General features: G+C 42.0%; 1 protein-coding gene across 1 annotated transcript in view; it reads right to left on the minus strand.

The window, feature by feature from the left end:
• Positions 1–9,450, minus strand: part of LOC126195085 (uncharacterized) — an 80,060-nt gene extending 70,610 nt beyond the window's left edge. Inside the window, exon 1 of the mRNA XM_049933547.1 lies at positions 9,309–9,450. Coding sequence (XP_049789504.1) covers positions 9,309–9,450 — 142 coding nt within the window. The remainder of the gene's footprint in view (positions 1–9,308) is intronic.
• Between the last annotated feature and the right edge of the window lie 14,763 nt (positions 9,451–24,213).

A 24,213-nucleotide genomic window follows, 5' to 3' on the forward strand; every position in this document is an offset into this window, starting at 1 on the left:
GTGAAGTTTCTTCTCACTGTTTCCTTCGATTATAATGGAGTTCCTGCCTTGTTTTCGTACAGTGCATAAGGAATAGTACCTAGAAGCTATGCGCCGTTTACATGAAGCAATCCGAAGGAAACCACCAGAATTTTGGCAAAACCACTTGTGGAAATTGCAACAAGATGACGCACCCGCTCACACCTCAATGCTTGTTTGTGATATTTTGGCTGCGCCGTTTACATGAAGCAATCCGAAGGAAACCACCAGAATTTTGGCAAAACCACTTGTGGAAATTGCAACAAGATGAAGCACCCGCTCACACCTCAATGCTTGTTTGTGATATTTTGGCAAAAAAAAAAAAATAAGCGTTATGGCTCCTCAGCTACCGTATTCTCGGGCGTGGACCGCTTCGACTTCTTTCTATTCCCGAGGCTAAAGAGAACCATGAAAGGACGTCATTTTGCCACCACTGATGAGATAAAAACAGAATCAAATGGTACAAATGGCTCTAAGCACTGTGGGACTGAACATCTGAGGTCATCAGACCCCTAGACTTAGAACTACTTAAATCTAACTAACCTAAGGACATCACACACTGAAAGGTCTCTGTTGGATTCCTTTCATGTTGATTTCTTAAATATGTTGTCATTTACGGCATAAATTCCTCTTCCAAATTTACTGTGGTGTTTCTGACTATCTGGGAGGAGGCTGAGCAGTGAAACGTGTTACTTTTACACATAAACAAGAACGATCTGTCACACTACTACACTTTAAAACACAGTTTATATGTAATTCATGTACACAGTCTCATATGGAACCTACATCCGCTTTCTTTTATATACTGTATATGATAAAATACTGTCATCCCCCTTCCCTTCTGTGTGAGAGGATGAATGAGCAAATGTATTTGTAGTTGCAAGCTGGATGGTAGCAGACAAGTCTGTCTGCTAGAGAACAGTAGGACCAACGTCGGAACAGGTAGCTACGCTTTCTAAAAGCAGAGAGGTTTCTATGTTTAGTATGGTCCTACCTGTCCCTTGTCATGTTGGTATAGGAAGCTGCCTCTCTGGTCACTTCCGTTTGTATTTGGGAAGCACGCTCGGTAGGAGCGCAGGTCAGTCTGTCCGCGGCGAGCGTCTGAAGTGGTAAGATCTCCGGCTAAGCGCGTGTCTGCTAAGTCCGCAGGACAATGGATTTCTTAAGTTCAGCCTAACTGAAAATTTAATCGCCTTTATTTCAGGTTTAGCTCTAAAATATCTAATGTTATCTTAAATTGCAACGCAGTGTAATTCGCGTGTGAAGTAGTTCAGAATATCTTCCGGTAGTTGCTTTGTCACTACTTTGTGAGTAAAGTGGAACCACGTGTTGATCAGTAACTCTAACTAAGATCATCAATCTTAAATGCGAATGCTCGTGTGATTATAACGTCTCGTCTTGACAATATTTTTCAATATAGCAACTTTTCTCTATGTTCAACCCACGTGGGGTGTACTTTGTGAGACCAGTACCACGTGCTTATACAACTGTTTGACCCATCAGGTTAATAGTAAGACGATAGTAACCAGTTCGAGGTTTTTCTTTAGTAAATTGCGTTTCGATATAATTTATTTTAATTATCAAAATTATTGTGGAGTTACACTCTTTGTGTAAACCAAGTTGATCACGTGAAGCATGTGGTGAAAGCATCAAAGTAGCCCTCAGCTATTCTTTTCGGGAAGATTTCACAGAGAGTTAGTATGAATTTAGTATACCAGTGTGTGGTAATTTCATGACGGACAGGATTGCGCTACGAACGTTACTTCTTTGTGTGAAAATTGAATCGGTTGGTTGTGGTTAATTTCCTCTTGCATATGTTTCAACGTTCTTCGTGTGTTATTTTATGAATGCAGTGTTGTATGCAGTCTCCCAATCTTGACTCCATATTTAATGTGTCCCGTAAGATTACAAACTCACATTTTCACAGTCCTAAATAAGGCACCAGCTTAATTATCAATCAAGTTTAATATACTGAAATTTCAATGATCAATGTTAAAATAAATTTCCAAATATAAACTGATTTATTTATTTTTATTTAAATTCTCTTTATATATATATATATATATATATATATATATATATATATATATATATATATATCACCGGTTGTCGTATGACTATTAAAAGATTATAATTAATGTTAGTGTGGTTGGGAATTTGGTAAGCTATACTGGATACCTGGTGAAACAGTTGCTCAATAATGCAAGGTTAACTTCCTCAGACAGCTCACAGCTTTTAACCCGCTTTTATTGTATATCAGCACCGCTTTCATAGCAAATGAAAGCAACAAGGGACACGCTGTCATCCGGGCCACTTCGGGAGCGCGGTCGGCAACAAAAGAAGGGCACGCGACAAACACTTTCCCTTGCACCTGGAGCTAATGGGCGGCCGCCCCAGTGTGACCATGCGTGGAGGCGATGACCTCAGATGGGCGAGTGGTCCACCGCGCGGTAATCCAACTGCTGGCAACGCACCACACGCACGCGACCGTGGTGAGACGGGCGCGGTGAAATGACAGAAGACAGGGGATAAAGGGGCGTGGAGCCTTTTGACAGATACTGTCCAGAGAAAATGGCAGACGTCAACGACGCCTATCAACATTTCCTGACGGATGCCCACTGTCAAGCGACAGTAAATCATAGTTCGATGTTCTCTGGTTGCTAAGGGTGGCACAAAGAAGAGCCATTAAGTGTCATCCTTGCCCAGGAATATCAAACCGGCGAGCCAATTGAGGATATCTCAAGAATGGAACAGCACAAGGGGCGTGGAGCCTTTTGACATATACTGTCCAGAGAAACTGGCAGACTTCAACGACGCCTATCAACATTTCCTGGCGGATGCCCACTGTCTAGCGGCAGTAAATCATAGTTCGATGTTCTTTGGTACCTAAGGGTGGCACAAAGAAGAGCCATTAAGTGTCATTCTTGCCCAGGAATATCAACCTGGCGTGTCAAACGAGGATACCGCACGAATTTGACAACACAAACATGGAACCAAATTGAGATGTACGTGACACGGGCCATCAAGAGAAACTTCATGAGAGGGCAGAGACGGCGGGATTGCACGCAACAGATGGACAAAAATCCCTACTGACAGCTGCGGCGACGAACCCCCTCCCCCACCCCTTATATTGTGCCTCGGAACAGTGGAAGTACTGAGTGTGTCAGTGAACAGTTATTATACGGTTCTTAGTCCAGTGCATATACGTTTGTTTCTGTCACAGAAACTTTGACTCGCATGTTTTGCAGGGGTTCGATTTATTGGTGTTTATTAGACTGACTCTTGTATTTTGCAGGTGTTCTGTTTATTGTTTTTTTTAGACTTTGACTCTTGTATTTTGCAGGTGTTTTATTTATAGGTTTTTTTTTAGACGTGACTATTGAACTTTCAGATCTGTTTTATTTATCAATGTTTGTTTTTGTGTGATGTATTAGATTTGTATATTTTGTTTCGTAAATTCATTCCTGTGGCATTGCTTCGTTTATCAGTCAGATAGCTATTCATTCTCATTGGACAGTGATCGATTAGCCTTTGCATGGGGCATATTTATAGTGAGGAACCCCATAAGGGTAACAATCACATAATTAATTGTATTTTCAGTATAATGACACAGTGCTCATTGTTTGCCAACTAACTGAAATATAGTAGAGTGATTAAATTAGTGCCACAAAGTTATTTTAATTCTACAAATTATTAGTTTTATAAGATATACAATTTTTTTGCGATAACCACTTTGTAAACAATTTGGAACAGGATTCGTGGTGAGTCTGAAAATAATAGAGTCCATAATAGAATTTAAAGCACAATCTCCCAAGCTCTCAACATTAACTCTCAAAGCTGCAAATAAAATGTACACAATAATAAATGCCCATGCCCTGACAAATGATAAAAATAATAAAAAAGAACACAGAGAAGAGGTAGAAAAATTTTGGGAGCTCTTAGATCAAACGACGAATAACATTAATAAAAATCACATCAAAATTTTAATTGGAGACTTCAATGCCCAGTTAGGAAGGGAAAAGAGATATAGAGACATAATAGGGAAATGGACAGCACAAAGAAGAACAAACAAAAATGGCATAAGACTAGTGGAATTTTGCAGAAACCATGACATGATCTCAAAGTCGACGTATTTTAAGAGAAGACCAAGTAAACTAAAAACTTGGAAACATCCAGACTGGAAAAAAGGAGAATGGCAACTGGACCATGTCTGCATGGATAAGAATTACCACAAGGAAATTTACAATGTGAAAGTACTGAGAGGGACAGATACCGGATCAGATCATTACATGATAAAAATTAAAATTAAATTAACCCCATTAGCAAAGAAAAAATCCCACCAGAAGAAGAAGAGAACCTATGACCCTCATAAACTGATACAAAATGAGGATTATGAAGCACAAACCAGGGATATAAAAATAACAGATGATCTGGAAGAAATAATTCCCAAATTGAAACAAATAGCTGAACAAGTTGCCCCTATAAATCCAAGGAAAAAACACCAGTGGTGGAACGATGAATGTGATGAAGCAGTGTTGGATCGACACCAAGCCTGGTTAAGGCATCAAAATGAAAAAACAGAAAAATCATATTTGGAACTCACAAAACAAAGGAAGGCAACACAAAAAATAATAAGGAGAGTTAAACGTCAGTACCAAAAAGATATACTTCTAATGATAGAAACAAATAGTGAAAAAACAAACTCAAGAGAGTATTACAAAATATTTGGCAGACAATTACAAAGATATGATCCTCCAACATTAATGTTAAAAGATAAAGATAATAACCTAGCCCACAGCAAAAGTAAAAATACAGAAATTCTAGCAGAAACATTTAACAAGTTACTAAATTGTGAAGATCCCCCAGAACTTCTTCAGATAAACACAGAAACCCCAATTAAAACACCAGCAGAAAATATAAATCCACCTACAATTAATGAGGTCTACAGAGCTTTGAAAGAACTCAAAAACTACAAAGCAAGTGGAGAAGATCAAACGTTTGCTGAACTTTGGAAATATGCAGCAGAACCAGTAAAGATAGCATTACACCAATGCATACTAAAAATCTGGAATGAAGAGAAGTTACCAGAAAATTGGACTACTGCTATAATACATCCATTACATAAGAAAGGAGAAAAATCAAATCCAGACAACTATAGAGGAATTTCCCTTTTGGACTGCACGTATAAGATCATGTCATTAATCCTATACAACCGCTGTAAAGATCAACTGGAACTGGAACTGGGAGAATATCAAGGAGGATTTAGACCCTGGAGAAGCTGCCCAGAACAGATAATCACCTTGAAGTTAGTTATGGATGTCTACAAAAGAAGGCAAAAACAACTTGTCATAACCTTTGTAGATTTCAAAAAGGCGTATGATTGCATCCATAGATCTTCAATGATGAAAATATTAAGGAATTTTGGACTTCATCCTAAATTAATAAAAATGATACAGTTAACCTTAACAAACACCAAATCCAAAGTAAAATTTAGAGGAGAAATATCTGAACCATTTACGATTAAAACAGGGTTGAGACAGGGAGATTGTTTATCGCCATTGCTATTCAATTGTGCTCTTGAATATGTAATGAGAGAATGGTACAAGGAAAATCCTATGAATATTAAAATTGGAACTAAGAAAGATAAAATAAACCTAAATTGCTTGGAATTTGCTGATGACCTAGCATTACTAGCTAATAATATTCAGGAAGCCACGAAACAAATAACAAGCTTACAAAATATAGCACAAAAATTAGGACTCCAGATATCATTTGAAAAGACTGAAATAATGGTAACGGATCCACTTGTAATAGATCACATCACAGTGAACAATAGGGAAATTAAAATAGTGAAACAATTTAAATACCTGGGTGAAATTATAACACATAAATTGGACGAGAAACCTGCATGGCGAGCAAGAACTAATAAAATGATAAAAGCTCAAAAACTAACATGGTCTACGTACAATAAAAAATGTCTATCAATTAAAACAAAATTAAAACATTACAAGACGGTGGTTCAACCAGAGGTTACATACGGAAGTGAAACTCTTTTTAAAGTCACCCAGAAAAACAGAATTGACAAAATTTTAAAAGTAGAGAGAAGAATTGCTAGAACATGCATAAATAAGAAATATCAAAAAGCTGGGCAATGGCGGATAGTTCCAAATGAAGTGGTATACAGAGAACTGGAGCCCATCGCTGATACTATACGAAAGAAAAGGATCTCTTTTTGTGGTCACATTCTGAGGACACCAGAAACCAGATTATCAAGGAAAATTATTGAGACACTCTGGAATTTGAAACAACAAGGAGGATGGCTTAAGGAAATAAGAGAGGATATGGAAGAACTGGAAATAACTCTGGATGATTTGCGGAACAAAACGCCAAATTTAAAGAAGTTGAGGGACACAGAAATAAGATTTAAACCAAAAATTGACAAACGACATACAATGAAAAGGGTATTTACAGATAAGGAACGACGAAAAGCATCGGAACGAATGAAGAGATATTGGGCCACTCGGAAGGGGAAAATACCAAAGAAGAGGACCAGAAATGATTGACTGAAGTGGTCCAATGAGGCTGTAAAAGCAGAAGAAGAAGAAAATATGTTTTTTTTCTCTTATCATTTTTTTGCTTTTGCGGATCGTGCATTGTAATGTTCTGCTTTATAATACTGATGTTGTTTTCATGTTTTTTTTAATTGCTGTGGCACATTTGCTATTTTTACAAATTTTACTTGTCAATAAACAGTCATTTTCCTGTGATCAGTTGGCTCTTGCAATGAGCAAATACTGGTGAACTCCATAAGGGTAAAACCAGAAATTGTTTTCATATTAATGACACAGGAACCATTGATTTTACTTGCTGACCGAATTAGGTCTACACTATCTTTTAAATAGGTGTCACAGATTGATTTTTTTCTCTTTGAAATTGGTAGATTCTAAAGATGTGTTGAAATTATTGTGTTTTAGCAAGTAGCTGGTGACCTTTTGCCTTTTCTTTACATTTTTAGTTTAAGTTGGGTGTGAGAAGCCTGCTTGGGAATGTCCTAGTATGGCCAGAAAATTCCCTGCACAGTCTTTTCCCGGAGCGTTGGGGTTATGAAAGGTCTCTGTTGGATTCCTTTCATGTTAATTTCTTAAATATGTTGTCACTTACGGCATAAATTCCTCTTCTAAATTTACTGTGGTGTTTCTGACTATCTGGGAGGAGACTGAGCAGTGAAACGTGTTACTTTTACACATAAACAAGAACGATCTGTCACACTACTACACTTTAAAACACAGTTTATATGTAATTCATGTCACACAGTCTCATACGGAACCTACATCCGCTTTCTTTTATATACTGTATATGATAAAATACTGTCATCCCCCTTCCCTTCTGTGTGAGAGGATGAATGAGCAAATGTATTTGTAGTTGCATGCTGGATGGTAGCAGACAAGTCTGTCTGCTAGAGAACAGTAGGACCAACGTCGGAACAGGTAGCTACGCTTTCTAAAAGCAGAGAGGTTTCTATGTTTAGTATGGTCCTACCTGTCCCTTGTCATGTTGGTATAGGAAGCTGCCTCTCTGGTCACTTCCGTTTGTATTTGGGAAGCACGCTCGGTAGGAGCGCAGGTCAGTCTGTCCGCGGCGAGCGTCTGAAGTGGTAAGATCTCCGGCTAAGCGCGTGTCTGCTAAGTCCGCAGGACAATGGATTTCTTAAGTTCAGCCTAACTGAAAATTTAATCGCCTTTATTTCAGGTTTAGCTCTAAAATATCTAATGTTATCTTAAATTGCAACGCAGTGTAATTCGCGTGTGAAGTAGTTCAGAATATCTTCCGGTAGTTGCTTTGTCACTACTTTGTGAGTAAAGTGGAACCACGTGTTGATCAGTAACTCTAACTAAGATCATCAATCTTAAATGCGAATGCTCGTGTGATTATAACGTCTCGTCTTGACAATATTTTTCAATATAGCAACTTTTCTCTATGTTCAACCCACGTGGGGTGTACTTTGTGAGACCAGTACCACGTGCTTATACAACTGTTTGACCCATCAGGTTAATAGTAAGACGATAGTAACCAGTTCGAGGTTTTTCTTTAGTAAATTGCGTTTCGATGTAATTTATTTTAATTATCAAAATTATTGTGGAGTTACACTCTTTGTGTAAACCAAGTTGATCACGTGAAGCATGTGGTGAAAGCATCAAAGTAGCCCTCAGCTATTCTTTTCGGGAAGATTTCACAGAGAGTTAGTATGAATTTAGTATACCAGTGTGTGGTAATTTCATGACGGACAGGATTGCGCTACGAACGTTACTTCTTTGTGTGAAAATTGAATCGGTTGGTTGTGGTTAATTTCCTCTTGCATATGTTTCAACGTTCTTCGTGTGTTATTTTATGAATGCAGTGTTGTATGCAGTCTCCCAATCTTGACTCCATATTTAATGTGTCCCGTAAGATTACAAACTCACATTTTCACAGTCCTAAATAAGGCACCAGCTTAGTTATCAATCAAGTTTAATATACTGAAATTTCAATGATCAATGTTAAAATAAATTTCCAAATATAAACTGATTATAATTAATGTTAGTGTGGTTGGGAATTTGGTAAGCTAGACTGGATACCTGGTGAAACAGCTGCTCAATAATGCAAGGTTAACTTCCTCAGACAGCTCACAGCTTTTAACCCGCTTTTATTGTCTATCAGCACCGCTTTCATAGCAAATTAAAGCAACAACATTACAACACATCCACACCCGAAGCAGGATTCCAACCTGCGACCATAGCAGCAGCGCGGTCCTGGACTGAAGCGCCTAGAACCGGTCTGCCACAGCGGCCGGCAAACAGAATCGCTGAAGGAGCTGAACGCCATAACGAAAAGTGAGGTCTAGAAGTGCTTCCAAGATTGGAAAATGCGCTGCCAGAAGTGGCTGAAGGGTTCAAGCTGATACTGTTGAGGAACTAAAGAATCTTTAAGAAAAACAAAAATTTCCGTTACTTTTTCATCACACCTCGTAGAGCGAAGTGTGCCTGGTGTATGACGGAGCCGGCCAGGGTGGCCGAGCGGTTCTAGGCGCTACAGTATGGAACCCCGCGACCGCTATGGTCACAGGTTCGAATCCTGCCTCGGGCATGGATGTGTGTGATGTCCTTAGGTTAGTTAGGTTTAAGTAGTTCGAAGTTCTAGGGGACTGATGACCTTAGAAGTTATGTCCTGTAGTGCTCAGAGCCATTTGAACCATTTTTTGTATGACGGAGAGAGATAAAACAGGAGCAAGAAAGGAGCCGTGTGGTACTGACACTTGCCGTGGCGGGCTGTCTCGCCGGATTCCTGCTGCGGCGGCGACGGCGGCGACGGCTGTGGAGACGGCGGCTGAGCTTCCGCTGGCCAGAGCAGCAGCAGCGGCAGCAGGCAAGCGCAGAGGCGGGCTGGGCGAACCATCGTGAGCTACTGTGCGCCCGCGCTCTCCGACGCCGGTATTTAAGGCCCGGCAGCGATAAGGCGGCCGTCGTCAGCGACGCATTGCGACATCCGCGGTGCCTGGAGCCCGCCAGCTGCCGCCGCCGCCCCCGCCGGGCTGACAGGTCGCGCCCTGGTGGCTCATTTTCACTGTACGCAAGTTGAAGCGACTGGTGCTTCGGGATTTCGGAAGGAAGCCATCGACTAGGAGTGGGAAAGAGCCTATATGAGCGTATTCTGAAGGTACTTCCCTTAGAGTATACACTGATCGGCCAGAACATTATGACCATCGATCTACTATCGATATGGTACCATCCAGGAGATAGCAGCGTCACCTGACGAGGAATGACTGCTGGTCAGACACATGCAATGTGCGTGTAGGAGCTGGCCGGTGTGACCGTGCGGTTCTAGGCGCTTCAGTCTGGAACCGCGCGACCGCTACAGTCGCAGGTTCGAATCCTGCCTCGGTCATGGATGTGTGTATTGTCCTTAGGTTAGTTAGGTTTAAGTAGTTATAAGTTCTAGGGGACTGATGACCTCAGCTGTTAAGTCCCTTAGTGCTCAGAGCCATTTGAACCATTTGCGTGTAGTATCAGTGCGCGGGCTCTCCGATTGCAGAATGAGGAAGACGCGCGATCTATCTGAGTTTGGCCGAGGGCAGATTTTGAGGCTCGGAGGCTCGGCACGAGCATTTCGGAAACTGTGCGGCTTGTTGAGTGTTCGAGGAGTGCTGTGGTGAGCGTCTTCAACACGTGGCGAAACCAATGTGAAACTACGTTTGCCGGAAGCGGTGGCCGAGCAGTTCTAGGCGCTGCAGTTCGTAACCGCGTGACTGCAATGGTTGCAGGTTCGAATCCTGCCTCGGGCATGGATGTGTGTGATGTCCTCAGGTTAGTTACGTTTAAGTAGATCTAAGTTCTAGGGGACTGATGACCTCAGATGTTAAGTCGCATCCTGCTCAGAACCATTTGACCCATTCAAACCACGCTCAGACATCGTGAGCGGCGAACTGTAGCGAAACTAACATCAGACCTTAATGCTGGGCTGAGTACAACTGTGTGCACCGAACACTTCTGACGATGGGCCTCTGCAGCCAACTGCCGATACATGTTCCAATGTCAACACCACGGCATCGGCAACTACGACTGAAATCGGCACGTGACCATCGGGGTTGGGTTGATTTTGGGGGGAGGGGGGGGGGGGGGGAAGAGAGCAAACAGCGTGGTCATCGGTCTCATCCGAGTAGGGAAGGAGGGGAAAGGAAGTGGGCCGTGCCCTGTCAAAAGAACCATCCCGGCATTTGCCTGAAGCGATTTATGGAAACCACGGAAAACCTAAATCAGGATGGCCGGACGCGGGATTGAACCGCCTTCCTCCCGAACGCGAGTCCAGTGTGCTAACCACTGCGCCACCTCGCTCGGTAAAGAATTCGTCCGATTGCAGTTTTCTGGAAATTTGTGGTAAGGTCTTATGGGACCAAACTGCTGAGTTCATCGGCCCCTAGGCTTACACACAACTTTTTTTTTCAAAAAAAAAATCTTTATTCTTAAATATATATGATGCATAACAACCCACCACCTTAAACAATTAGTGGGTCCTAATTGATACGATTCAAGTGTTAATACTACAGCTTACTTTAGGTTAGTTCTTTTTCTCACACTATGGGCACTACTGTTTTGTCTTGATTGTTGTTGTTGTGGTCTTCAGTCCTGAGACTGGTTTGATGCACCTCTCCACGCTACTCTATCCTGTGCAAGCTTCTTCATCTCCCAGTACGTACTGCAGCCTACATCCCTCTGAATCTGCTTAGTGTATTCATCTCTTGGTCTCCCTATGCGATTTTTACCCTCCACGCTGCCCTCCAATACTAAATTGGTGATCCCTTGATGCCTCAGAACATGTCCTACCAACCGATCTCTTCTTCTAGTCAAGTTGTGCCACAAACTCCTCTTCTCCCCAATCCTATTCAGTACCTCCTCATTAGTTATGTTATCTACCCATCTAATCTTCAGCATTCTTCTGTAGCACCACATTTCGAAAGCTTCTATTCTCTTCTTGTCCAAACTAGTTATCGTCCATGTTTCACTTCCATAGATGGCTACACTCGATACATAAACTTTCAGAAACGACTTCCTGACACTTAAATCTATACTCGATGTTAACAAATTTCTCTTCTTCTGAAACGCTTTCCTTGCCATTGCCAGTCTACATTTTATATCCTCTCTACTTCGACTATCATCAGTTATTTTGCCCCCCCAAATCGCAAAACTCCTTTACTACTTTAAGTGTCTCATTTTCTAATCTAATTCCCTCAGCATCGCCCGACTTAATTCGACTACATTCCATTATCCCCGTTTTGCTTTTGTTGATGTTCATCTTATATCCTCCTTTCAAGACACTGTCCATTCCGTTCAGCTGCTCTTGCAAGTCCTTTGCTCTGACAGAATTACAATGTCATCGGCGAACCTCAAAGTTTTTATTTCTTCTCCATGGATTTTAATACCTACTCCGCATTTTTCTCTTGTTCCCTTTACTACTTGCTCAATATACAGATTGAACAACATTGGGGAGAGGCTACAACCCTGTCTCACTCCCTTCCCAACCACTGCTTCCCTTTCATGTCCCTCGACTCTTATAACTGCCATCTGGTTTCTGTAAAAATTGTAAATAGCCTTTCGCCCCTTGTATTTTACCCCTGCCACCTTCAGAATTTGAAAGAGAGTGATTATGTTGTTCTATTTCTACCTATGCTAATCTGCTTCTACCTGCAGCGTTACAGATGTGCCAGCGTTGTCTAAACCTACGATGTTCCCTGTGTTCACCGAGCTGATCTCGGTGAACGTGCCCCTGGCACCGGGCTGGCCGGAGTTGTTGATCGCTGCAGTACTGTACTACACTACTTAATCTAACTTAAACTAACGGACGCTAACGACGACACACACACCCATGCCCGAGGGAGGAGTCGAACCTCCTATGGGGAGAGCCGCGCGGACTGTGACAAGGCGCCTAGACCGCGTGGCTACCCCGCGCGGCTGACCATCGGCACTAGAGGTTGGCCCAGTGACAGAGCGTTGCGTGATCTGATGAGTCCTGATACCTTCTTCATCACGCTAATGGGAGGGCACGAATCCGTCGTCTTCCAGGAGAACAGCTCCTCAACACCTGCACTGCAGGACAGAGACAAGCTGGCGGCGGTTCCATTACACTCTGTAGAACATTCACGTAGGCATCCATGGTTCTAGTGGAGCTCGTGTATGGTACAATGACGATCATCTTTCCCCATAACAGTGGCATTTTCAACAAGATAATGCGCCATGTCATAAGGTCAGGGGTTTCGAGGAGTGGTTCGACGAACACAGTTGTGAGTTCCAATTGCAGTGCTGGCTCCCAGCTCGCCAGATCTAAGCTCGATCTAACGCATCTGGGACTTGACTGAACGTAGCGTGAGAGCACATCGCCCCCACCCCCCTCCCCGGAATTTACGGCAAAGGGAACTTACGTGTGCAGATGTGGTTCCGGCTCCCTCCAGCGACCTATCAAAGCCTTATTGATTCCATGCCACGACGCGTCGCCACTGTTATCTGTGCCAAATACAGGCTATTATGGAGGTGGTTATAATGTTCTGTTTGATCAGTGTAAATATCTATGGAGGGAGCATTCGTATGCGCAGTACGAGAATTCTGTTCGCAACAGTCTCCGTACCTAAGCTCACATGATTTTGGGCTCTAAGCCCGTTGGAGGCCCAGGGCGGCCAGAGCCATTGCTGGGTGTTCTGCCGTCCCGGGCGAGAACTGAAAAATGACATCCCCTCTTTTCTACTACCACCAGTTACCCTATATCTGGGACTGATGACCTCAGATGTTAAGTCCCATAGTGCTCAGAGCCATTTTTTGAACCCTATATCTACCGCCCCTTCCCTCCACTATCACCACCAACATCCAATGGCACAACAAACCAAATCTTCTATTATACTTTTAATCACTCAACTAACGTGACCAGATGTCCTCGGGGAGAGTCTTCAGTTTTCGTGCTTTGTACTCAATTCATATAAAACCGATTGAGGACAACAAATGGCCGCAGTTACTTATTTTTTGTCCTCACATTTTGAAATTTCCCAAAATAACTGGAACAGGAAGAATGTACTGAACATTATCAAAGAGAACTGAACAGAGCATACCAGTGCCATCACATTTAGCATCAATTCCTTATTTTATTTAACTGCAAGAACGTTTCTTTCCGTTTCGTACTCAGTAGCGGCTTCTTCAGTTTCGAGGTAGGTAGAAGCAATGTGTTTACTTTCGTCGAACTAAGTGAAGATTTATTATGTAACTGTTCTGTATGCTATTGAAAACAACGTGGTGTTTTACTTTTCCTTCATTCCATTTAGTTTCTCTCATTTGCTCAATTTTTTCGCTGTTTGATGTGAAATAAATTTTTCTGCCCTTTACCAGCCCTAAAATTTTGGCCCAGGCTGCCACCTAGTCATGCCTAATGGTAGAAACGGCCCTCGGGCCCTATTCGTTATCGTTCATACCGATCGTAACGGTAGACTAGCCTCGGTAGTGACGTCATTTTCGATTCTTTATCCGAAGTTGCTATTCTGTAAGCTTCTCAGACCAATTATCAATCGATCCTGCTGCCGATTTTCCTACAGGTGTACAGAGAGTTGGCTATGTTTCGGATGGACACTCAATCAAATCGGTGTGATTTCTTTACATCTAGAATTTGTTATTTTAGAATTATTGAGTGGTTTTAGTTTCAGACTTAGTGATTATTTTTACTGAAGAATCGCCAGAACGTATCTAAGTGGAAAGTGAGTTCACAATAGACTGTATTCCTTTGTCAGAAATGTGGTTTGTATTGCTGTTACTGTGAATGATTATAACATCAAAAAAACAGTTTTGGTCAATATTCTGACAAAATACCTGTTATTCTTACGTAATTAACAGTTTAAAAATCATTAAATTTCAAAATATCGGCTCTGCTTACGTATATCACGTGAGTGTTAGCCGAAATTTAAGAAAAAAAATACTGTACCAAAAGTGGTAGGTTCGCATACTGCTGGGTACGAAAATATTATTTTCCTCTTCGTGTTTGTTACACGTTCTGAGACTTCGCTAGTCGTGAAAGTTAAGTATTTTTCTGAAACATTCGTTGTTATTTATACGCAAGAGCGCACTTTCTCAAAAATGAGTGTCTTCGATTTCGTGACTTCCATATGTTTAAGAAATGAAAGATGAAATTGCATGTGTGAATGAACTAACAGTGACATTTATATTTTTTCTTGTCACAAATAATTCACTATTTTTTCTGGATATGTCGCGATTGCTGGGTGCGTGGTCAGAGAGGAATCTAAGAGCACAACTTAAATTACTGCAAGTGAAACTAGCAGCAATCATCTTTATGCTCTTCCTTGTCACAAGTATTTATCTGCGATCGAATCCTTAACAACAGTAGACAGAGATGAAAGATCCATGCCATAATATTTTTAGATTATACCACCATATACGAAACATTTTGATTCGTCAGATGCATGTTATAAACTACGACGAACTTCAATAGCTGCACTCGCCACACACTCTCGAATATATGTTTTTTAATTTTGTTTTTAAGAACCAAATCGTTGATGTATCGTGTAGCGAAGTAGGTTACTCTATCAACTGGACCTCTAGGGGCGACTTACAACCACATTCTATGCATCCTCTTATTCTCTGACACTCTCTTAAACAATTTTTCGGGTTCATGAAGGTATGTTCCATCAATGCAACTAGCTGAAGGCAGTTTGTTAATTGCCATGTGCATTTGGCTTCTTTTATTTGTGAAGCATTTTCACAAACAAAAGAAGCGAAACGCGTATGGCAGTAAACAAATTGCCTTCAATTAGTTGCATGGACGGAATGTGCCTTCATGAAGCCGTGCACGATTAGCCGAGCGGTCTAAGGCGCTGCAGTCATAGACTGTGCGGCTGGTCCCGGCGGAGGTTCGAGTCCTCCCTCGGGCATGGGTGTGTGTGTTTGCCCTTGCGATAATTTATGTTAGGGGTAGCGTCTTTGATTCATAATCAAAACGTCTTCGGTCCCGGGTTCGATCCCCGCCACTGCCTAAATTTTGATAAATAATCAGCACTGGCGGGCGAAGACTTCCGGCATAATAAGTCAGCCTCAATCTGCCAACGGCCTTGTCAAAGAGGGCGGAGGAGCGGATAGAGGTTCAGGGCACTCCCTTGTCCTAGGGGTGGGAAATTGCCCCTAAAGGCGGAAGAATCAGCAATGATCAACGACATGAGGATGCAGAAGGCAATGGAAACCACTGCATTAAAGACACGTAACGTGTATCCACAGGACATGTGGCCTGTAAATGAAGAAGTGTCATGATGATCTCTCCATTGGCAAAAGATTCCGGAATAGTCCCCCATTCGGATCTCCGGGAGGGGACTGCCAAGGGGTAGGTTACCATGAGAAAAAGATTGAATAATCAACGAAAGGATAACGTTCTACGAGTCGGGGCGTGGAATGTCAGAAGCTTGAACGTGGTAGGGAAACTAGAAAATCTGACAAGGGAAATGCAAAGGCTCAATCTAGATATAGTAGGGGTCAGTGAAGTGAAGTGGAAGGAAGACAAGGATTTCTGGTCAGATGAGTATCGGGTAATATCAACAGCAGCAGAAAATGGTATAACAGGTGTAGGATTCGTTATGAATAGGAAGGTAGGGCAGAGGGTGTGTTACTGTGAACAGTTCAGTGACCGGGTTGTTCTAATCAGAATCGACAGCAGACCAACACCGACAACGATAGTTCAAGTATACATGCCGACGTCGCAAGCTGAAGATGAACAGATAGAGAAAGTGTATGAGGATATTGATAGGGTAATGCAGTATGTAAAGGGGGACGAAAATCTAATAGTCATGGGCGACTGGAATGCAGTTGTAGGGGAAGGAGTAGAAGAAAAGGTTACAGGAGAATATGGGCTTGGGACGAGGAATGAAAGAGGAGAAAGACTAATTGAGTTCTGCAACAAGTTTCAGCTAGTAATAGCGAATACCCTGTTCAAGAATCACAAGAGGAGGAGGTATACTTGGAAAAGGCCGGGAGATACGGGAAGATTTAAATTAGATTACATCATGGTCAAACAGAGATTCCGAAATCAGATACTGGATTGCAAGGCGTACCCAGGAGCAGATACAGACTCAGATCACAATATAATGGTGATGAAGAGTAGGCTGAAGTTCAAGACATTAGTCAGGAAGAATCAATACGCAAAGAAGTGGGATACGGAAGTACTAAGGAATGACGAGATACGTTTGAAGTTCTCTAATGCTATAGATACAGCAATAAGGAATAGCGCAGTAGGCAGTACAGTTGAAGAGGAATGGACATCTCTAAAAAGGGCCATCACAGAAGTTGGGAAGGAAAACATAGGTACAAAGAAGGTAGCTGCGAAGAAACCATGGGTAACAGAAGAAATACTTCAGTTGATTGATGAAAGGAGGAAGTACAAACATGTTCCCGGAAAATCAGGAATACAGAAATACAAGTCGCTGAGGAATGAAATAAATAGGAAGTGCAGGGAAGCTGAGACGAAATGGCTGCAGGAAAAATGTGAAGACATCGAAAAAGATATGATTGTCGGAAAGACAGACTCAGCATACAGGAAAGTCAAAACAACCTTTGGTGACATTAAAAGCAACGGTGGTAACATTAAGAGTGCAACGGGAATTCCACTGTTATATGCAGAGGAGAGAGCAGATAGGTGGAAAGAATACATTGAAAGCCTCTATGAGGGTGAAGATTTGTCTGATGTGACAGAAGAAGAAACAGGAGTCAATTTAGAAGAGATAGAGGATCCAGTATTAGAATCGGAATTTAAAAGAGCTTTGGAGGACTTACGGTCAAATAAGGCAGAAGGGATGGATAACATTCCATCAAAATTTCTAAAATCATTGGGGGAAGTGGCAACAAAACGACTATTCACGTTGGTGTGTAGAATATATGAGTCTGGCGACATACCATCTGACTTTCGGAAAGCCGGCCGCGGTGGTCTCGCGGTTCTAGGCGCGCAGTCCGGAACCGTGCGACTGCTACGGTCGCAGGTTCGAATCCTGCCTCGGGCATGGATGTGTGTGATGTCCTTAGGTTAGTTAGGTTTAAGTAGTTCTAAGTTCTAGGGGACTGATAACCACAGCAGTTGAGTCCCATAGTGCTCAGAGCCATTTGAACCATTTGACTTTCGGAAAAGCATCATCCACACAATTCCGAAGACGGCAAGAGCTGACAAGTGCGAGAATTATCGCACAATCAGCTTAACAGCTCATGCATCGAAGCTGCTTACAAGAATAATATACAGAAGAATGGAAAAGAAAATTGAGAATGCGCTAGGTGACGATCAGTTTGGCTTTAGGAAAAGTAAAGGGACGAGAGAGGCAATTTTGACGTTACGGCTAATAATGGAAGCAAGACTAAAGAAAAATCAGGACACTTTCATAGGATTTGTCGACCTGGAAAAAGCGTTCGACAATATAAAATGGTGCAAGCTGTTCGAGATTATGAAAAAAGTAGGGGTAAGCTATAGGGAGAGACGGGTCATATTCAATATGTACAACAACCAAGAGGGAATAATAAGAGTGGACGATCAAGAACGAAGTGCTCGTATTAAGAAAGTTGTAAGACAAGGCTGTAGCCTTTCGCTCCTACTCTTCAATCTGTACATCGAGGAAGCAATGATGGAAATAAAAGAAAGGTTCAGGAGTGGAATTAAAATACGGGGTGAAAGGATATCAATGATACGATTCGCTGATGACATTGCTATCCTGAGTGAAAGTGAAGAAGAATTAAATGATCTGCTGAACGGAATGAACAGTCTAATGAGTACACAGTATGGGTTGAGAGTAAATCGGAGAAAGACGAAGGTAATGAGAAGTAGTTGAAATGAGAACAGCGAGAAACTTAACATCAGGATTGATGGTCACGAAGTCAATGAAGTTAAGGAATTCTGCTACCTAGGCAGTAAAATAACCAATGACAGACGGAGCAAGGAGGACATAAAAAGCAGACTCCCTATGGCAAAAAAGGCATTTCTGGCCAAGAGAAGTGTACTAATATCAAATACCGGCCTTAATTTGAGGAAGAAATTTCTGAGGATGTACGTCTGGAGTACAGCATTGTATGGTAGTGAAACATGGACTGTGGGAAAACCGGAACAGAAGAGAATCGAAGCATTTGGGATGTGGTGCTATAGACGAATGTTGAAAATTAGGTGGACTGATAAGGTAAGGAATGAGGAGGTTCTACGCAGAATCGGAGAGGAAAGGAATATGTGGAAAACACTGATAAGGAGAAGGAACAGGATGATAGGTCATCTGCTAAGACATGAGGGAATGACTTCCATGGTACTAGAGGGAGCTGTAGAGGGCAAAAACTGTAGAGGAAGACGGAGGTTGGAATACGTCAAGCAAATAATTGAGGACGTAGGTTGCAAGTGCTACTCTGAGATGAAGAGGTTAGCACAGGAAAGGAATTCGTGGCGGGCCGCATCAAACCAGATAAAAAACCTGATAAAAAAAGTGTGTAAGCTTAGGGACTGATGATCTTAGCAGTTAAGTCCCATAAGATTTCACACACACCTTCATGAATTTTGAAGCAACTAAGGAACGACGTAACACAGAAAAAATGACAAATATTTTGGGTGTTTTTATAGATGCGTTTGTACAATGTGGTACTACAGCCCATTCCTAATTCGTATTCCGAAACGTAAAATCCAAAACAAGACGCCGATGTGAATGAGAATAAAATGGCATAATCTGACATTTATGACAGTTTCCATAACATTGTCAAATATCCTGTCGTTATTATGCATGCACGGAGGCACATGGTCAGCGAAATTTGAACAGTATTATGTACTCTAAACACGCTTTTCGGTTCTGTGAGGAATAGCCTTCCTGTGTCAGCTGCTAACTGCTTCTGGTTAGTGCCACTGCATGCACTGCAGTGCGCGTGTGTGGATCTGCGGCAGATTGTTTTTGATTGGTTGGTGCGAGGAGAACTGACAACAGCGTCTCGGTTCGCTAGAACTGTTCGACATCGCTTCCGAAATGCTTACAGTATGACGTCGGGGCTCTCCGAAAACAACGCCGATCGGTGGGCTTACCTACCGATCGGATGGGCAGAGCGGCCAAAAGATACAGAATAGGGTCCCTGGGGGCGACGGAACTAAATGAGGCTCCCTTCTGCTAAGTATTTGTAGCGTACATTTTGTAAAAAAAATGAATAATGTAGAAGTATCATGTGATAAAATTCATATGTTTATAATTCGTGGACTCAGTGCTCTAGTAGTTGAAATATGCATACATAAAGATACAGGTGAGAAACACAGAGTACGAATCAGCATAGCACAGCAACAATTAGTTAGAGTGCAAAGAAATAACAAAGAATAGAATTAGAAAATTACCTTTTATTTTATACGTCTGGAAACGAAGCTTGTACAATGTAAAGTTAGTTTCGTAACCAAGGTGGCAGCAACTATTGCTATTATTGTAGCACATGTTTTCGTGCCTTTATTTTACTGAAATTCGCAATATCATCGTTGAAATCCATTTCATTTGAAACTTTTCTTTCAGTTGATAAAGTGGGCAGATCGGCTAGTCGTTCTTGATTCATCATATGGCGAACATAATTTTTATTAGTTTCACTTTAGAAAAACTTCTCTCTGGCTGATGTGACTGAAACACAAATGGTCCTAACATGTGGCTGCCCGGAGATGGACAGTTTCCGCCAACATGCAGAGATTCGAGCTCTTGCAATGACCAGCCCGACAGCAAGTTATGTGTTACCAAACACAATAACTTCATATACCTGAAGATGTGATTTCAAAATCCCGAAACCGGTTGTGGTTTCAGTGAATATTAGTACAGCTGAAGCGTATCTCTCTAAATTAATTCTCATGCCTTTCAGCTGTGCATGTCCTACGTACCAAATGCTGTGTAATATATATTGGATGAAAGTAGACAGTGGCCGTGGTATAGAAAGAGCGAAGGAGGCAATGGTACTGTGACAGAAAGAGACAAACGTAGTGGCAGTGGAGCACAGTTGACAGAAACAGAAGAGTGAAGAGTGAAGGGGGCAGTGCGATTGGGAGAGGAATAAAGAGAAGGAAGATGAGGAAGTGGGTGAGAGCCAGTGATAATGAGAGACAGAATGTATGACAATGACAACGACGAAGAGAGAGATAGTGACAGTGAGAGTGGCAGTGGAAAGGAATGAATGAGCTAGTAGCAGAAAAAGGGAGCAATAGGGAGACACAGTGAGAGAAGACAGTATTAGCAGGACAGAACAAAGGAGACTGTGGCTGTGGGACAGGGACAGTGACTGTTAGACAGACACAAAGAGATAATAATTTGGACATTGGAAATTTGTGGTAAGGTCTTATGGGACCAAACTGAAAAGGTCATCGGTACCTAAGCCTACACACTACTTAATCTAACTTCAAGTAATTGGCACTATGGACAACACACACACCCATGCCCGAGGGAGGACTCAAACCTCCAATGGGGGGGGGGGGGGGGGGGGAGGGAGATAATAATGGTTTTGGCTGAATGAATGAGTGGGAATGGATAAGGGAGAATGGATGGGTATAAGCGACTTTCAGTGATGGACTACTAGGTGTGACCGAGTTGCGGTTAAGGAAGCTTCTGGGAGTGAGAGCGAGTTTCATGTTAAAGAGAGCACCAATATGTTCACATGCCAAAATATTTGGGAAAGTTCTGAAAGGTGCTGAAGAAGGTAGAATGAGGCCGCTGTAACCCCACTTTTCAGTCAGAGTCTTTTAAATAGAGGGCTATTCGTCTTTCTGTGAAACTACTGAAGCAATTTTTCCACTACTTGCGTTATAGCGAACTGTCTGTGTGATCTCTCCGTGGCCCCTTTCTCGTAGGCCTCGGATCTCTCGGTGTGACGCTCCCACGTCCGTCGTGCCGACGATTCGACTTCTCTCGAAGTCCGAAAGATGGCAATAAGCTGGACGTGAACGTCTGAGCATACTGTACTGCGATGTTCACCTGAAGAGTATAACTAACGTTTGACACTCGCCATATCTATCATGTAGTCACAGCATTCATCATTTTTCCTTACTGAAAATAAGCTTGAATAAGGATGAAATTTTATTCAGCGTATGCCACAGGCCTGCAAATACTTGAGTATCAGTTCTGTAACTTTGGGTGTCGTATTAGAGTCAGAATCTAAATGAGCTCACATTAAATAAGGCAGAACGGATAGATAACGTTCCATCGGAATCTCCAAATCAATGGGGCTAGTGGCGACCATAGAATTATTCAAGTTGGTGTGCAGACGCAATTCCGGACGTAGCAACGGGAAATAAGTGCGAGAACTACCGCACTTTCATCTTAAAAACTCATGCACACAAGCTGCTGACATGAATGATACACGTAAGAACGGAAAAGAAAACCGAGGATCAATTAGATGACGACCAATTTGGCTGTAGAAAGGGTAAAGGCACAGAGAGGCAGTTCTGACGCGCTTGATAATGGAGGCAAGACTGAAGAAAAATCTAGATTTTTCGACCTAGGAAAAACGTTCGACGATGTAAAATGGTGCAAAATGTTCGTAACACTGGGAAAGTAGGGATAATATACAACATGTACGACGGAATAAGAAGACTGGAAGACTAAAACGAAGCGCTCTGATTGAAAAGGGGCTAAGACATTTGTCTCGCTCGTACTAGTCAATCTATACATCGAAGAAGGAATGACGGATATAAAAGGAATGTTGAAGAGTTGGATGCAAATTTAAGGTGAAAGGATATCAATGATAAGATTCACTAATGACGTTGCTGTACTCACAAAAAATGAAGAAGAATTACAGGATCTGTTGAGTGGAATGAAAAGTCTAAATACAGGTCTGAAGGTAAACTGGAAAAATACTGAAGTAATGAGAAGTAGCAGAAATGAGAACAGCGAGAAACTTAACATCGGAACTGTTAGTCACGAAGTAGCCAAAATTAACGAATTCTACTACCTTTGAAGCAAATAGGCTTTAGTTTGAGGAAGAAATTTCTGAGAATATACGTATGGGGCACAGCATTGTATGGAGCAAAACATGGATTGTGGGAAGATCGGAATAGAAGAGAATCGAGGCATTTAAGATGTGATGCTACGGAAGAATATCAAATGTTACATTGACTGATAAGGAATGAGATTGGTCTCCACAGAATCGACCAAGAAGGGAACATATGGAAAATACTGACACGCAGAAGGGACGGGATGATAGGACATCTGTTAAGGCATCAGACAATAACCTCAATTGTACCAGAGGGAACTGTAGAGGGTAAAAAATGTAACGGAAGACAGAGGTTGGAATACATCCAGACCATAATTGAGGAAGTAAGTTCCAAGCGATACTCTGAGATGGAGAGCTAGGCACAGGAGAGGAATTCGTGGCGGGTCTCTTCGAACCAGTCAGAAGACTGGTAAAAAAAAAAAAAAAAAAAAAAAAAGAACTTTCGTCGAGGTTTTCTTGATGTAACAATTTACGCTACGTCAGTGTATGCTCCGAACAAGAATTCTTATCGCAGCTTCCAAGGGTGATCTAATTCATAGCGTCTACCTTGAATTAGCGAATCGAAGTGAGAGACTGTATTTATGTAGCCACTAGGCATAGTAAAACTATCTAAAAAACCTGCTGCAGTGATCCTGGATATGCCCGTGTAGAGAATTAAGCAAGTGGTCTGTGTTTCAGAGTGTGTTTTCTTGGACATAAGCTGCAGGAACACCTGTCGAGGCCCCTCGCTTGTTAGTGGATACACCCACGCGACATCCATCCGTTGTTATCTGAGCAGTTAGCCAGCGTACTGAGATGAAGGAAGCCATACCGCCTACATGAGTTAGTACCGCTACCCACGTTCCTTGAAAACGTACGGAATATTACAAAGGAAATAATCATAAAGTATAGTGTTATATCCCACAGACCTGACTTTACAACGATTCTGCTGCCGCCAAGATACATTTCGAGTAAGGACCATGAAGATGAGATACGAGAAGTTAGGGCTCTTAGGAAGGCGTAGAGACAGTCGTTTCTCCCTCTCTCTGTTTGCTAGTGGAACAATAAAGGAAATGACTTGTAGCGACACAACGTACCTGACGCCACGCACCAAAAGTGGCCCACAGAGTATGTAGAGATAGACCTCAGACAGAGTAGGAATCTTCCGAAAGTGAAAACTAAATTAAAATATGTCCCATTAGCTACTCCTTTCTAAAATATGTGTTGTACATCTACATCTTAAGTCCTCAAGCAATCTTACGGCGTGTGGCGAAGAGTACTTTGTGTACCAGTTTTTCTTCGTCATTTTCCTACTCCTGTCGCGAATGGTTCACGGGAAGAACGATTGCTGGTGAGTTTCCGTGTGGACCTAAATCCCTTTAGTTTGACCTGCATGGTCTGATAGTGAGATATGCCTAGGAACAAGCAATCAATAAATTTATTGTCTCTTCTAGAAACATGCTCTCTTGGAATTTTAACAGTAAACCACACAGTGATACAGAACGCTTCTACATCTACATCTAAATCATACTCCGCAAGCCACCTAATGGTGTTTGGAGGAGGGTACTTTCGGTACCACTATCTGATCTCTCCAACTCTGTTCCACTCGCGAATAGTGCGTGGAGGGAATGATTGTCAGTAAGCCTCTGTATTGGCTCAAATTTCTCGAATTTTCTTCTCGTGGTAAATACGCGAGATG

Source organism: Schistocerca nitens, chromosome 7 (genome assembly GCF_023898315.1).
Source record: "Schistocerca nitens isolate TAMUIC-IGC-003100 chromosome 7, iqSchNite1.1, whole genome shotgun sequence".
In the NCBI taxonomy this organism is placed as follows: Eukaryota; Metazoa; Arthropoda; class Insecta; order Orthoptera; family Acrididae; genus Schistocerca; species Schistocerca nitens.